Source organism: Tasmannia lanceolata, unplaced genomic scaffold (genome assembly GCF_043159265.1).
Source record: "Tasmannia lanceolata isolate RefF3 unplaced genomic scaffold, GAP_Taslan_0.1 ptg000019l, whole genome shotgun sequence".
Taxonomy (NCBI): Eukaryota; Viridiplantae; Streptophyta; class Magnoliopsida; order Canellales; family Winteraceae; genus Tasmannia; species Tasmannia lanceolata.
In genome coordinates, this window is record NW_027518696.1 from 313301 (window position 1) to 328595 (window position 15295).

At 38.3% G+C, this 15295-nt stretch overlaps 2 protein-coding genes across 4 annotated transcripts in view; both read left to right on the forward strand.

The window, feature by feature from the left end:
• The window catches only part of LOC143852688 (haloacid dehalogenase-like hydrolase family protein), a 71785-nt gene extending 59606 nt beyond the window's left edge, over positions 1–12179 (forward strand). For 2 of the 3 annotated variants that reach the window (XM_077362226.1, XM_077362225.1), the window contains exons 25-28: positions 1871–1907; positions 8390–8637; positions 9586–9735; positions 11621–12179. In XM_077362226.1, coding sequence (XP_077218341.1) covers positions 1871–1907; positions 8390–8637; positions 9586–9735; positions 11621–11782 — 597 coding nt within the window. In that variant the 3' untranslated portion in view covers positions 11783–12179. Of the gene's footprint in view, positions 1–1870; positions 1908–8389; positions 8638–9585; positions 9736–11620 lie in introns of those variants that run through there. The other variant, XM_077362227.1, reaches the window with a different exon arrangement.
• Positions 12180–14128: 1949 nt separating this feature from the next.
• On the forward strand, positions 14129–14557 carry LOC143853160 (uncharacterized). Its single transcript, XM_077362895.1, has one exon. The coding sequence runs from the start codon at positions 14129–14131 to the stop codon at positions 14555–14557; it is 429 nt and encodes a 142-aa protein (XP_077219010.1).
• Positions 14558–15295: the final 738 nt, after the last annotated feature.

Genomic DNA, 15295 nt, shown 5'->3' on the forward strand with positions numbered 1-15295 from the left:
AATCTTTCAAAATAGAGGCATTCCATTGTTTATAGAATATGGCATTTAATTTGAATATATACTTATATGTAATTTAATATGAATATATACTTATATTTTTAGATCTAGAAGGCTTAACTGAAATCCCGTTGCACCATTCAATATTAATTACAACATAATTAAATTTCTAAGAAAGTCTACAACTGAACTCAACTAAGCCTTTGTCCCAAACTAGTTGGGGTCGGCTAATGAATCCTTTAGAAAATTTTCATGAAGAAGGTGAAAGAATCTACCCGGCTCACATTGACTAAGTCTAATCCTCACACTAGTTGGGTTCGTCTACATGGATCATTTTCTTCCGTACTCTCCTATCCAAGGTCATGTTCTCTGTTATGTTCCTAGCCATCAAGTCTTTCTTCACTGTTTCTACCCAAGTTGATTTTGGTCTGCCCCTTCCTCTTTTTACTCCATCAACTTGGCACGAGTCACTTCTTCTCACTGGAGCATCCAAAGGCCTACGTTGTATATGCCCAAGCCATCTTTAGCGGTGCTCTCTCATCTTCTCCTCAATTGGTGTCACCCCCACCTTTTTATGCATGTCTTCATTTTTAATTCTATCTAACCTTGTGCGGCTGCACATCCATCTAAGCATTCGCTTCTCCGCTTCACTCATCTTATGCACATGCTGCTTCTTGGTGGCCCAACATTCTGAGCCGTACAGCATGGTTGGCCTGACAACTGTCTTATAAAACTTTCCCTTCAACTTGGTAAGTATTTTACTTTCGCATAGAACTCTTGAAGCATGCTTCCACTTCAACCAACCTGCTTTTATTATGTGGTTAACGTCCTCTTCAATCTCTCTTTCCTTATGTAGGATTGAACCAAGATAGCGAAAGATATCCTTCATAGGTACCTCCTGTCCAATCATATTTACTACATCCTCGTCCCACCTCCTTACATTACTAAAGTTGCACTCCATATACTCTGTCTTAGTCCTACTTAGTCTAAAAACCTTTGGATTCCAAAGTAGTTCTCCATAACTCTAACTTAGCATTAACTCCTACTTTGGTTCCGTCAATTAATTCTATGTCATCTGCAAATAACATACACCAGGGCACCTCATCTTGGATACCCTCCTCCGTAAGTTCATCCATCCGTAGTTCTAACACTAGTTACTGCTCCATCGCACATATCCTTAATCACATCAACATATTTAGTAGGCACTTTTTTACTTTCAAGGACCCACCACATAACACTCATGGGAACCCTATCATACGCTTTCTCCAAATCAATGAAAACCATATGAAGGACCTTTTTTATTTTCTCTAAATCTCTCCATTAACCACCTGATTAAGAAGATAGCTTCCATAGGCGATCGTTCGGGCATGAAGCCAAACTGATTCTCTGACACCTTAGTCTCTTTTCTTAGTCTATGTTCAATCACCCTCTCCCAAAGCTTCATGGTGTGACTCATTAGCTTAATAATAAGTTTCTAAGAAAGTACCAAAGATTAATAATGAGTTACCATTTAATTGTTACCGTTGTGCTGAAGATGTTGTGTTGACACTTCTTGTGCTTGTAAGTATGCTTTTCTTGGTGAAAACTTTTGTTAGATATCTGCAACTTGGTTTCCAATTGGAATGCTAAACTGGCTATGGGAGTCTTGTTCTGCTACTAAACCATAGTTCTACTTCTACCTCACATGATTGACTTATATGTCTTGGCATTTACTTCTTCATTGCTCATTCATATGAAGTTGGAACATTACGAAAAGATTAACTAAATGATAGTGTTTAATTTTCTTACTATAGCCATCTAGATATTTTACTTTGAGTTGAGTCAATGAATACGCAACAAACCAATTTTTGAGGCATTTATTATGTTGGTGCAGCTTTCAGAGCCATCGGGAATTGTTGAAGCTGGAAATGGTGATGTTATCTTGTTATCTACATATGATAATTCAATAGCAATCATAAATGTGAATATGGTTTTCAAATCTTACAACTGGACCTTTCAAACCTTTCACTGGTTTTCATATCTATGTATCATATCTGCATATCCTGTATTCTCATGGCATGAAGTTTCATAATGTATATTATTCCAGCTAGTTTGAGGGGTTTGGCTCTTGGGCTACAGTTCTATGTAAGTGTAAACCTATTTAGTATTGTTGCTGAACCTAGATCTCCTAGGTTTCTTTTATAATTTAAAGTGTTTAATATTTCAAATCTGTCAATAAGGATTTTACGTTGGTAGAGATTGTTGGATACTTTTAGTATGGTTTTTTGTTGAAATCCAAAAAATAATAGTAAAAAAAATCTATAAGAATCAAGCTGTTACACCAAAAAAAATGACTTGCCAAGTGTTATTGATCAGGACATTCCACTTGCCATTGACAATGAGGAGTTATGGCTCATGGAAGTTAAAAGTGGTTAGGCTCATGAAAATAACCTACCACGTGTGATGAACAAGTCCATACTTCAAAAAAGATGATTTAGAGAAGAGGGTCATACAAGATCCTAAAGTTTGCTGGGGGGAAGAGGAGACATCATGCTAATTTCAATAGTGGGCACTACAAAACTCTTTTGGTCGTGAAAATTGGCTAACAATTATGAATCTTATGATAACTAGGCTCATGAAAATAAACAACCACATGTGATGTGAGCAAAGTTAAAGGACATGTCCATAATTAAAACAAAGATGGCCTAGAGAAGAGGGTCATACGAGACTCTAAAGTTGGCTGGAGGGGAGCATAGACATCATGCTAATTTTAATAGTGGATGCTACAAAGCTCTGTTGGTCGTGAGAATTGGCAAACAATTATGAATCTTATGATAACCTATAGGAAAATGATTTGAAGACACCAAAGGGTGGGACAAACTCTGCCTAGATGCCCTACATGGAGTCTGGTCCACGTGAAGGGCGCCCGTAGAGGTCGTCCGGCCTTGGCATCCTCCTGCTAGCATTTCTCTGATTTATTTGTTATTTATCTTTTTAGGCAAAAACATAACTAGGCTTTGGTGGGCCTTATATAATGAGAATAAGAATAATGCTTGTAGGACAAAATGAAATATACTTTATATTTTTATTTTGGGCTTCTCAAAAACAGAAATTAGGCTTTATTTAGGTTGATCAATAAAATTAGGCTTTATTAAATTGATCTAAGTGTTGAAAATTGATCATATCCAATGGTTAGGTAATACTAGGGTTTTGGTGTGTTTTGGGCTTGTATATATAGATTTTTGGTTTACCTTTAGGAGGACAATGAATGGTTACAAGTTTTCCCTTTTCAGTATAACCTTCTTTGATCATGTTTTGATTAAATCGGTTGCCATTTTATCTCTCTAATGCAGCTAAAAATGATCACACAAGTTGGATCTAAGAATTTTACTTGCAAACCACTAAAAACAATACAGGTGTACAAATGAAAATCAAGAAAGAGCACAGATGTCTCTCTTCAAGGTTTCATTCATGAAAATAAAGAAAAAAACCCTAACTACCCTACGCCAACTCTACACTGTGCATGCTTTTATAATAGCACCACTTACAATGTTTTAGAAACACTACAAAACTGAAAAGGAAACAGTAATAACTTGTTGAAACTAAAGTTTCTAGCAACAAAAATAGAAACATGAAAATTAAAGCCAGTTTCTTTTGTAGAACTCATGGACCCATCATGAGACACATTGGCCAATCGTAGGCTCCTCCTAAAGCCCTTGGTAGGCTTCTTCTTGGCTCGATCCAATCCATCCATAAATTCTTGTGTGATCTGGTCCACATTCGCATAACTCTCCCTAATATTGTTTGTGTAGATCTTTGAATTGTTCGTGTGATTGTTCAATTTCAAGCAAGTTTTCTACCCTTATGGATTCTTAGTAGTTTTCTTGCATCAAATTGGTATCAATGCCAGATGAGTTTGTGAAATCATTTGAGGATTCACGATAATGCCAAAGAAAGCTATTGATTAAGGGTGTCAATTTTGGCTCGGGCTCGGAGGCTCGCTCGAGCTCGGCTCGAATCCTTAACGAGCCGAGCCGAGCCGGCTCTCCAGGCTCGTTAAGCTTAACGAGCCGAACCCAATTTAGGCCAGGCTCGGCTCGGCTCGGCTCGTTAAGGCTCGTTAAGAATTTAATATATTTAAATATATATATTATATATTAATTTATGCATTAAAAGGGTTGTCCAGGGAGTGAAAAGGGGGGGGGGGGGCAAAATATGTCACTTCATTTTTGGAACCCCATTTGTTACTAGGACCACGCCCCAAGTGTAAAAAAAGTAGTCAAATTACACTAATAGGGCTGTCCAGGGAAGATGAGGGGTGTGAACATAATATAACCCGAGCTCGGTAAGGCTCGCGAGCCTGACCGAGCCGAGCCGAGCCCGAGCCTGGTTCGAGCCCGAGCCGAGCTTTTGAGCTTAACGAGCCGAGCCGAGCCTGGCCAAGCTCGGCTCGGCTCGGCTCGTTTACACCCCTACTATCGAACCATATGAAATGATTGATCTGTTGGAGCAAATTCTCCAAAAGGGTGTTGCAAAGGCTAGATCTACGTCACGTTGGTTGCGGATTCATTGTGTGGAGGGAATCGAGGAACGAGGATGATTTTTATCGATAGTTAGAGTGATGGAATGCCCCTTTCATCGACATGTGGCTCCGGCATGTGAAGTTCGAGGTCAAGATCGTTATAATCAAGATCAATGATGAAATTTTGTGGAGGATCAATTTGTTCGAGCTTAGGAACGTAATTGAGACCAAGGTTTTAAATTTCTACAGAAATCCGAAATTTCGGGTTTCGGTCGAGAACGAAATCGAAATTGAGAATACTCGAAATCGTCAATTATGTCAGCCGAAATTTCGTTTATGGTATTTCATCCAAAAAATCTGAACTTTGATAAATATTAAATATTTTCTCGAAATTTCGGTAATTTCAGTCGAAATTTTATAGGAGATAAAATAGGCGTAATTTTGTTTCAATGGATTTCGACCGAAATTTCGATTTCGGCTGAAATTTCGGTTTCGGAGAGGACCGAAGCGCATTCTAAAACCGAAATTTAAAACCTTGATTGAGACTCGTGAACCTTGAAATAACCTATAAAAATTTTCAAGCATGCAAACACCCGAGTACATTTTGGAATTTTAGAGTTGCATGCACGTGCTCTTATGTCATCAATTCTTTTTCTCAAGCCAAAAAATGATATTATAAGTTACCAACCTCTCCCCGCCTTATGATAGCATCTTGTAGACTTTGGTTGAGATAGAGAAGACGAGTAGCATCTTGTGTTATTTTTTAGTGGTGGGTAAAAAACTTAGGACTACACTCATTGATGGTCTGATCTCCACCCCCTCCCCCCAAACACACGCGCGCGCGCACACAAATGATAATCAGTTTTGTACATGTAAGAGAGAATCAATCAACTCTAAATTTTTATTTTTCATCATGTATCCTCGAAGACAACGTTTTTTTTTTTTTTCTTTTCCATTTTTGTTCCTCACATTCATGCTAGAGGAGCACCAAAGAGAATGGGGGCTGTCCTCACATGGTCAGACAAGTAGCATAATGCTCCTACAATATAAGTCTTTACTTTCATAGGTTTACCACGTACTTAAACTTAAACCAATGAGGTGGCTATCAGCACATCACTTTTCCTTGCAAATAGGAGGAGAAATACTACTCAACTCAACTCAACTCAACTCAACTATGCCTTTGTCGGCTAATGAATCCTTTAGAAAATTTTCATGAAGAAAGTGAACGGATCTACCCGGTTCCAATTGACCAAGTCTAATCTTGACACTAGTTGGGTTCGTCTACATGGATCATTTTCTTCCATTCTATTCTATCCAAGGTCATGTTCTCTGTTATGTTCCTAGCCCTCAAGTCTTTCCTCACTGTTTCTACCAAAGTTGTTTTCAGTCTACCCCTACCTCTTTTTACTCCATCAACTTGGCACGAGTCACTTCTTCTCAATCCCCGGCTGGTGCACAGGCGGAGATCAGCCAATGAAATGGCTGATATTTTAGCCAAGGAGGGTGTTGACGTTCCTGTAACTCGTGTTATTTCCTTCACTGAGAGTGTAATCGTTTTATTTCTGGGACATCTTGTCCCCTGATTGTATTTTATTCATATCAATAAATCTTTGTTACCTTTCAAAAAAAAAAAAACTTGGCACGAGTCACTTCTTCTCACTGGAGCATCCAAAGGCCTACGTTGTATATGCCAAACCATCTTAAGTGTTGCTCTCTCATCTTCTCCTCAATTTGTGCCACCCCCACCTTTTTACGGATGTCTTCATTTTTAATTCTATCTAACCTTGTGCGGCCGCACATCCATCTAAGCATTCACATCTCCGCTACACTCACCTTATGCACATGCTGCTTCTTGGTGGCCCAACATTTTGATCCGTACAACATGGCTGGCCTGACAACTGAAGCATGCTTCCACTTCAACCAACCTGCTCTTATTCTGTGGTTAACATCCTCTTCAATCTCTCCTTATGTAGGATTGAACCAAAATAGCGAAAGATATCCCTCTTAGGTACCTCCTGTCTAGTCATATTTACTACATCCTCGCCCCGCCTCCTTACATTACTAAGGTTGCACTCCATATACTCTGTCTTAGTCCTGCTCGGTCTAAAACCTTTGGATTCCAAAATAGTTCTCCATAACTCTAACTTAGCATTAACTCCTGCTTTGGTTTCATCAATTAATACTATGTCATCTGCAAATAACATACACCAAGGCACCTCATCCTGGATACCCTCCGTAAGTTCATCCATAACTAGAGTAAAAGGATGAGGGCTTAGAGCTGATCCTTGGTGCAATCTTATTGTAATTGGAAACTCACTAGACGTGCCATACGTAGTTCTGACACTAGTTACTGACAAAAATAAAACTGATCCATTCGATGATGAAGACTATGTAGCTTTCAAGCATGTGCCACCCATTATGTGTATTTTGATATGAAAGTGTCAAACGGATATTTAGGAAAATTTGATGGATAAGTTCAATACTCGCACTAGCCCTTGGAAGGTACCAATTCCAAGCTGCCCTTGTTTACAGTTACTACAATGTCCTCCATGCATCATAGAAAACTTTGGCATGCCGCCTGGGCATTTTTTTTTGTTGCAAATTGACATTTATTATTCCAAGGAGTGCCAAATAAGGGACAAGTTGTCCTCTAACAGGCTACAACAGTACCGGCCATTACATACAGTAGACCGCCTGGGCAATAGGAGCTCAATGTTTTCTACCCTGAAATTCAAAATTCTGTAGTTCATTTTTTTTGCATCATGAGGAAAATGATTTCAATGCAATACTAACCTGCTCTTCGTTCATAACTTGATACTTACTTGAACTAATTCCAATTAGTCCTTTGCTATCAAACTTATTTTTTCAGCAGGAAAATGAAGTACACATTACTTTTGAACCTTGAGATTTAGAATGAACAGCATAGATTTTTCCTGAAAAAGATAACATGCTTTCAATTTTCTCCATAGTTTTCACATTGCTGAGAGAATATAGATGTTAGACATCAAGATCTAATCTCTTGTGATTCAGATTTCATTGAATTTCACTTGCCTGTGAATTTGGCAGTTCATTCAGTTGCAATTTGTGTTCTATTTGGGGTAGGTGATGTCTTACTGTCATAGTGAATTTCTGGATGAGGTTAAGTTAAACCTAATTGTCTTGCATGTTTCGAGTACCACCGGGAAGCTTTTCTGAAAAATCCAGTTACATTTTTTTTATTTTGGATACCATTTCTTTGTAATCTGCTTATGCACATGTAGTTCACTATACTTTAGCACTTCCCAGATGCCCTCCCAAGAAATCGCAATACGTTGTGGGTAGTCCATCGTTTGGGTGCCCAGCCAAGATCAGCCCATCATTTGGGTCAATGATTCAGTATTTTTGGAGACATTGATGCAACTGAGAGATTGACTGGGTAACATAATAGTGAGTGTTGTATAAAATCTCGATCAAATTCCATTCTAATTTTTTTGAAAGAAAAATGCTCGGAGAAATTTATCCAAAGCTTCAAATACAAGAAACTTTATGGGTTGATTATAGAGGATTTCACATACCATGTTTCTAGGATCATACCTATGAAAGATAATGCTTACTAGCTAACCAGTGACATGACATATCTGTTGCATATCATTACATGCACAAATCTACTTAGATTTCATTCTTGAGTGCTTTGATTACTAACTCTATACATTTATTTCCTATTTTTACTTGAAGCTATTCAATGATCCCAAGAAACTGCTTGGAGATACACTTAATACTTGACTACATGTAGCGTCGAAGGCAGTGTTTCTTCAGTATTAATTATGCTCTTCAGGCGAGAATTAAGTAGTGTATTTGCACGCACCTTAGCTTGTTGGGCTGTAACTGAAATTGTTGCATGGTGTCTTGCAGGAAGACTTTTCATAGCAGATACAAATAATAGCATAATCAGATGTTTAGATCCGAATGAAAAAGAAGCGGCACTCCGTACGTTAGAGTTGAAGGGAGTCCGTCCACCATCACCAAAATCCAGACCATTGATACGCCTCAGAAAACGGCCATCTGCCGACACCCAAATCATAAGGACTGACAAGAGTTCCTCCATAGAAGGCAACCTGAATCTTAGAATATCAGTTCCAGAAGGATATCATTTATCCAAGGTCTTGTTCTCAATCATTAAATAATAAATGTGCCGTGTTTGCTACTGATCGCTTTTTCCCATAATCATTGTATTAACCGACACTTTTGACCTTCTCTATGCTTTGAGTTTGATAGTGAGGATAAAATTAAGGATCTAAAAGAAGATAGACATAAACATCTTAAAATAACAGAGATTCTTTGAAACCCAAATATTAGAACAATTGTGCAAGATTACCATCATAGATAGAAATTTCCATTTTTACTCCATTCAATCAAAATTATTGCTCACTTCCTGTTTATCTCTATTGGAGAGAAATCTATTTGTGGATTGTTTCATATCAACAGAAGATGGCGTGGGATATGACATTCATTGGTCCAAATTCTAACAGCTTTGAAACTGACAATTTCCCAGTTTTGTTTTGATAATTTGATGCTTATATACTGTGGTTAAAAGGAAACTAATCATTACTAAAGCAATACAGAGGAAGCTGAGCGCCTTTTGTTTTGATATCGGAACCTCTCTATTGGAAACTTCTCTCACTGGCTGTTTACAAAGAGAGAGGTGTGTATCAAAACAAATGGCTCCAAATATCAGTTTCCTATGTTATGTGCACTATTCTATTTATTTTGTGTGTGTGTGTGTGTAGGTAATCAGGAAATGCATTGTTAATCTTATCCATACAGATCATACCCTTTTGACATTATAGATTGATACCAACACTATGTTGCATCATTGTCACATTATGTACATCATGTCTTGGTTACAGATGTAATATTTTGTGATAATGGCAGCATTTTGTTTGTCATGTGCCATTTGGCTGCTTACTTTCTTAACCAGAGTGGTTACTCCCTAGAATATCAACTCTAAGCACCATCTAAAATTAGTAAAATTCTTTCTTAATTTGGGGCTTAGAAGTTCAAGTTGTTGAGTATTTATATATGATTTTTTCTTCCGTTCTCAAACTCAGGAGGCACGAAGCAAATTTGATGTGGAAATTGAGTCTGCAAATGCAGTTATTATTGAGCCAATGGATGGAACTCTCGGCCCAGAAGGGTCTGCGTCACTTCGTTTTAGGAGATCTTCCTCATCACCTGCCATGGGAAGAATAAACTGCAAGGTATGTTTCTCTCATCTAGAATCTTTCTGGGTTGTATTATTTTAAATTAGAAGAAAAGACTATAACCTCCTTGCCGGTTCTGTACTGAGTAATACATTCCTAGATCTCGGAAAATAGAAGTTACGAACCTACAACTTATATCCATGGCAAGGATTCACTTATCAGGATTTTTAAAATGGTGAAACTCCCAGTTGTTATGTGACTAGTCCTCTTAACAAGTCTGATTGGCTTGATTCTTGATCACCTAAGGACTGCCAAACTATCTGTGAGATTATTGAATGCTTGCAGAAATCAAGAAGCTTGGATTTGATAACGCAGACCAGTACCCATCCATGATACCTTCATAGAAATTAAGATACCATGTCATTCCATTGTTATATAGTGGGAACTTCATAATGCCACAGGTTGACTGGAGAGCAATGCTGCAAAATTTCTTCTTCGAAGTTCCATTACTACATTGCCAGCATGATGGGTTCATAACTTCTCTCGACCTAAAAAAAAAAATTGAAGAAGACCTAGGCGAAGAGTTTCACAAACTTGGTGCATAGCATCAAAGGATTTTTCTTTTATTATCTCAAAGAAAATGAGATATAAGATTCCACCTGCAAACATAAATACTATGCGAACATGGTACATGTGTGCCACTTGCACGAGATCTCGACTATTCATTCAATGGTCCCCATCCCTAAACTGAATGGACAATCCTTACTGGCAGATAAGTGGCCTTCCACATTCAACAGGCAGAATCTCTGGTCTGGTGGTTAGGTTCCTCTTATACAAAGTTTCTGTTTCTTCATCTATGACTTTTACACACTTTTAATCAGCTTTTTCATTGGATTCTGGTTCCTTTTCCATTATCACTCGATTAAGATATTGTCGATGCTCCTTTAGAGATGTTCTTATGGAAACCAATCTTTCCATAAGGTCGCTGATGTAACATATATATTTCTTGCAGCAGATTAATTTGTGTGCCTGGAGTTTCTGGGATGTTTTCAGAATGAGAGGACTAATTTCAATTTCAAATGACTTTTTTTTTTTTTTTTTATGGGTTCCCTTCCAGAACCTTCCATGGGTGAAGAGTCTGCCTTGCAATAGGCCACGATGATAGTGGTTGTTGCACCTTGAATTAGGAACATTTTGATAAGTCATTGTTCTCGAGTACAGAAGTGTTTCTTACTGAAGCACTGAAAACAATAGAAGACATTTTTGCAGACAAGTCTGAAATAGAAGAGTGTAAAAGTAGTGGCCTAGGGATTTCATGCTCTCCTGAGGTTTACTTGGAGGTCATTAAAAATGTCTTTCGTCAAAGTGTGCCATCTAGGCACATGAAGCAGGAGATACTTTATAACACGAAGCTGTACCATTGTGGGGACTGTTGTGTCGTCGTTAGAATTAGCAGAGTTTAAGAGATGTAAAACTCCTCTAAGCGTCTGCTGCATCTGTCAAAGGATTCATCTAGTCTCTGCTTACAGAGTGCAAACTATCATCTTATATAAAATAAATCAAGTTTTTGTATCACTAGGTTAAGATCATCATGCATGCGTATCTAAGGACCAGAAACATTCTATTCTTGTGTAATTGTGGACACTTTATACAGACAGTTCTTAGATTGTACTCTACATTCTGTCAAGCTCAAGTAACCGAAAGCTACTTTTTAACTGGATAAAAGGGTTGTTGATTGCTGATTCCACCATGCTTCTGGGTCTGGTATAAGCAGAATTTTCGAAGCCAGAGATCAATTTGGTCATTTGAAAATTGAAGTGATATGATGTGATTCAAAGGAAATTTTGGCCATTCTTAACGATACAATTTATCAAAAGAAAAATCCCCATGTTCAGTATTTGGTGTTCGTTTAATATTTCCACAATGTTGATGTATTTGGCAGGTTTACTACTGCAAGGAAGATGAGGTCTGCTTATACCAATCAGTGGCCTTTGAAGTACCTTTTGAAGAGATAGCATCAGAGTCTACAGAAGAAATCACACTCCCATTCACTGTGAAGCCCAGAGTGTCAACAGGTAGCCTACAGGTAACAGCTACCAATTAAGCCAAATCAACATGTATGTATTACAAAACTCCCTCTTCTCTCTTTCCTCGTGTTTTCTGTTTGCTAATTAAGCAACCATTATGATTAATATTGCGAGCTCATTTCAGTTAAAAGTAGAGAAGGTTAGCCTTTTTACGCATCAAAAGAAAGATGAAATGGAGCATGCCAGAAATTTATTTTACTACCACAAAACCACAGATAAAACTGTATGGTCATTGTTCAAAGCAGCTTGCTGGAGTGGATGAGAAAAGTTTCATGTTTCCAAATGATTAAGCAGTCCCAACATGGTAGTAAAAACCATGGGTTGAATTTATTGTTTCTAATGCGTCAAGAGTGGATTGCACAATTGTAAAATCTAATGCTTTACAATTGGATGATTAATTTGACTTTTGGGCCACAGGAGATCCAAAACCAAGGCCTGCCAAATAGACCCTTAGGAGCTAGGCGCAACCGTCACAACATTAAGGTCATGGATTCAATCCGACCTGTAAATGAATTAAGGCTTAATAATAAAGCAATATCTAATCATGATTAAGAACTTGGTGAGTCAACTTGTCTACAATCAACTTAAAGTATATCTAGCTCTACTAGCTCCCATGATCGAGTAGATGATTAGCTGTTGGAATTTGGTGTGGCTCGCATGGAGGGAACATCGACTGCGAATTGGATTGGTGTTGTTAATTACTTCACAATTAAGGTGACAAATAATTATCAGTGCCTAATATTATGCTATCACATATTTTCTTTTAGAGCTGGATGACGGCCGACAGAAGGGTATGTAGACACGAGTGGAGGACTAGGTGGATTTTGACTCAGCTTGTGCAAGAGAAAACATTAATTATGCATTGGATTAATGCCATTCATTAAAGCCAACTAATTATCATTTCTTACCATTAACACAAGAATACAATAGTTTCAATAGTATACTTGGCCCGTGCTGTGCATGGGAGTCAAATAATGGGCCCCACGCTATTAAAACATGAGGTGTAAAATGGTGGCCCACCCTATGCATGGATTTGGGTGGAGATGGTGGGCCCACCATATGCATGAGTTTGGGTAGAGATGGTGGGCCCTACTGTATAAAACATAAGGTGCAAATGATGGGTCCCACCCATGCTGTGGGTATAAAATGATGGGCCTCACCTTATCAAAACATGTGTCCGTAGAAAAAATTCTAGCACTAATTTTCCGTGTAAAAAAGTTCAATAAAAAAAAAATTTACGGAAAGAAAACAGATGACAAAGGAAAGAAACACATTTAGTATATAGTACGAGGGAAGTGATATATTAGCCCCCTTTTCTTCCCCAGACCAGCACCATCCAGTGTATTATTGACTGCCCTTTTACACTGCAATAGGGTGGTCCAAGGAAGTAAGAAGGGGTGAAAATATATCATTTCCTTTTATATATGTTGGGAATAATTCTACTCTGTTCATTTCTTGGATGTTGAGCCAAGAAATAATTAATGGTAAAGATCATGTGATTACATGTTCATAAATGGACGTGTCCATAGTTCAGATCCCTTGATCCTCCCCTCCTCTCCCTTATTTATTCTCAGCATGGGAAGACACATGTTTGTAAGGCTGCAGCTGCTAACATTCGTGGCCTAATTTCAACCAGGCAAGTTAGATTATGAATTGGGAACACCATTGAAGAAATACTGACATCTAATGGTTCATTGAATCTTAAAGGAGCAACCTCTCCCATAACCCAACATTAAGATCTAGATCTCCCTTCTTTTGTTGTATTAAACATTGACATTGACAAACATCTATTCCAAAGCATCTCATTCTTTATAAACTTCTCTTGGGTCCCCTGCAGGGGAAACATATAAGAAAACCACCTCACCCTCTAAATTCCTCTAGAACAGAGAATTGAGGGGTTTCTGACCCCGCTCCCCTTTTGATTGAGCTGGAATGTGGGAATTAATAACCTCATTTTACAGAAAATACATTGAATTTGGAAAGAGGAAGGAATAATACAGGGTGTTTTGATGGGAAAGGGATGGAACGTTGGCAAAGAGAGAAAGAGTAGTAGGTTGTGTGCTAAGGAATCATGTGGGTGCATGTGCTTTGAGTTGGAGAACATGCCCAAAGCTACAGGCAAATGCTTAGGAAAGACTCTGGTCTCCCACCCATGCCAAACACATAGGAAATAGGGTGTGGGCCAATTTTTGCCTGTCAAATGATTTCATATGTCCTCGACGGTCTCTATTCTTCTATTTTCAAGAACCTATAAAGAGCCCCCACCTCTACAGTCTAGGCAATTGGGTTTTGTTCCGAGCAACCAAAGGTGGGATTTTCAAGCTCTAAAGGGAAGTGGGTCTTGTTCAAAAGCCTGAAAAGACATGGGAATTCCTCTACCATCCCTCCTTCCTGACCTTGATTTGAAAGGCATGATGGCCCAAGACGGTAAAGGCATGTGTGAGTCTCCAAGTGGGTCTCTTTGGAGAGAGGCTTTAGAACATCAATCCGTGAGGAGGAGAAGGCGACAAAAGAAACAAAAGAAGCTGAGGGTAAAAAAGAATAGTGGAGTCATGGGTTGGAACAAAATGCCCAGGAATCTGATGAAGAGAAGAATACTTCTAGAAGGCACTGGAAGGCCTATTAGTGGGATTAGGAAAAGTGTGAAAGACCTCCATAACCTTGTTCCAAATGGGAAGTCAATCGAGTTGGATGGGCTTTTCAAGGTGACAGCGGATTATATTGTCCGTTTAGAAATGCAAGTGAAGCTTATGCAGACTATGCTTAAGGAATTATCGGATTCTAGTGAATAATATCCATGTAATTTTTCTAGCAATAAATCTATTTATTTTTATTGGTAGTATTTTCAATTATTTGCACTGCCTCAATATTTTTTGTATATTAATAAAAGGGATTTGCGAACGACCATTGATGGCCTGTTGCGTGAGAGAGCAGCCACTTGGACTCACTTTTCAGCAGATTTTATCTTTATTCATGAGGTGGCTGCTCCCTCGTGCAAAAGACCATCCGCGAAATGCCTTCTGCATCCCTAGCAAATCCTTAATAAATAAATAAATAACTTAAAAGCACACGGGAGGCCTTCTATTTGAAGAACTAAGGTGCTTTGAATGGATACTCTTCTTTGGTATGTCTATCCTGTATAAAATGCAAATTGTAGTAGGCATGACTACCTTTGGTTTTCCACAAAAATGAAACATTTTGATTGCATTGAAAGAGTTGTTATGTATCCATTAATGTGACTATTAGGACTCCCTTCCTTGGATAAGTTAATAAGCCTTGTATATTAATGTTGACGCACAGGGCACTGTGGTATTAACTTGCACAGGCTTTACTACATGTGATTTTCATACTCAGCTCAACTCAGCTAAGCCTTTGCCCCAAACTAGTTGAGGTCTGCTAATGAATCTTTTAGAAAAAATTCATGAAGAAGGTGAAAGGATTAACTAAGTCTAATCCTAACACTAGTTTGGTTCGTCTACATGGATCATTTTCTTCCATTCTCTTCTATCCAATGTCATGTTCTTTGTTAT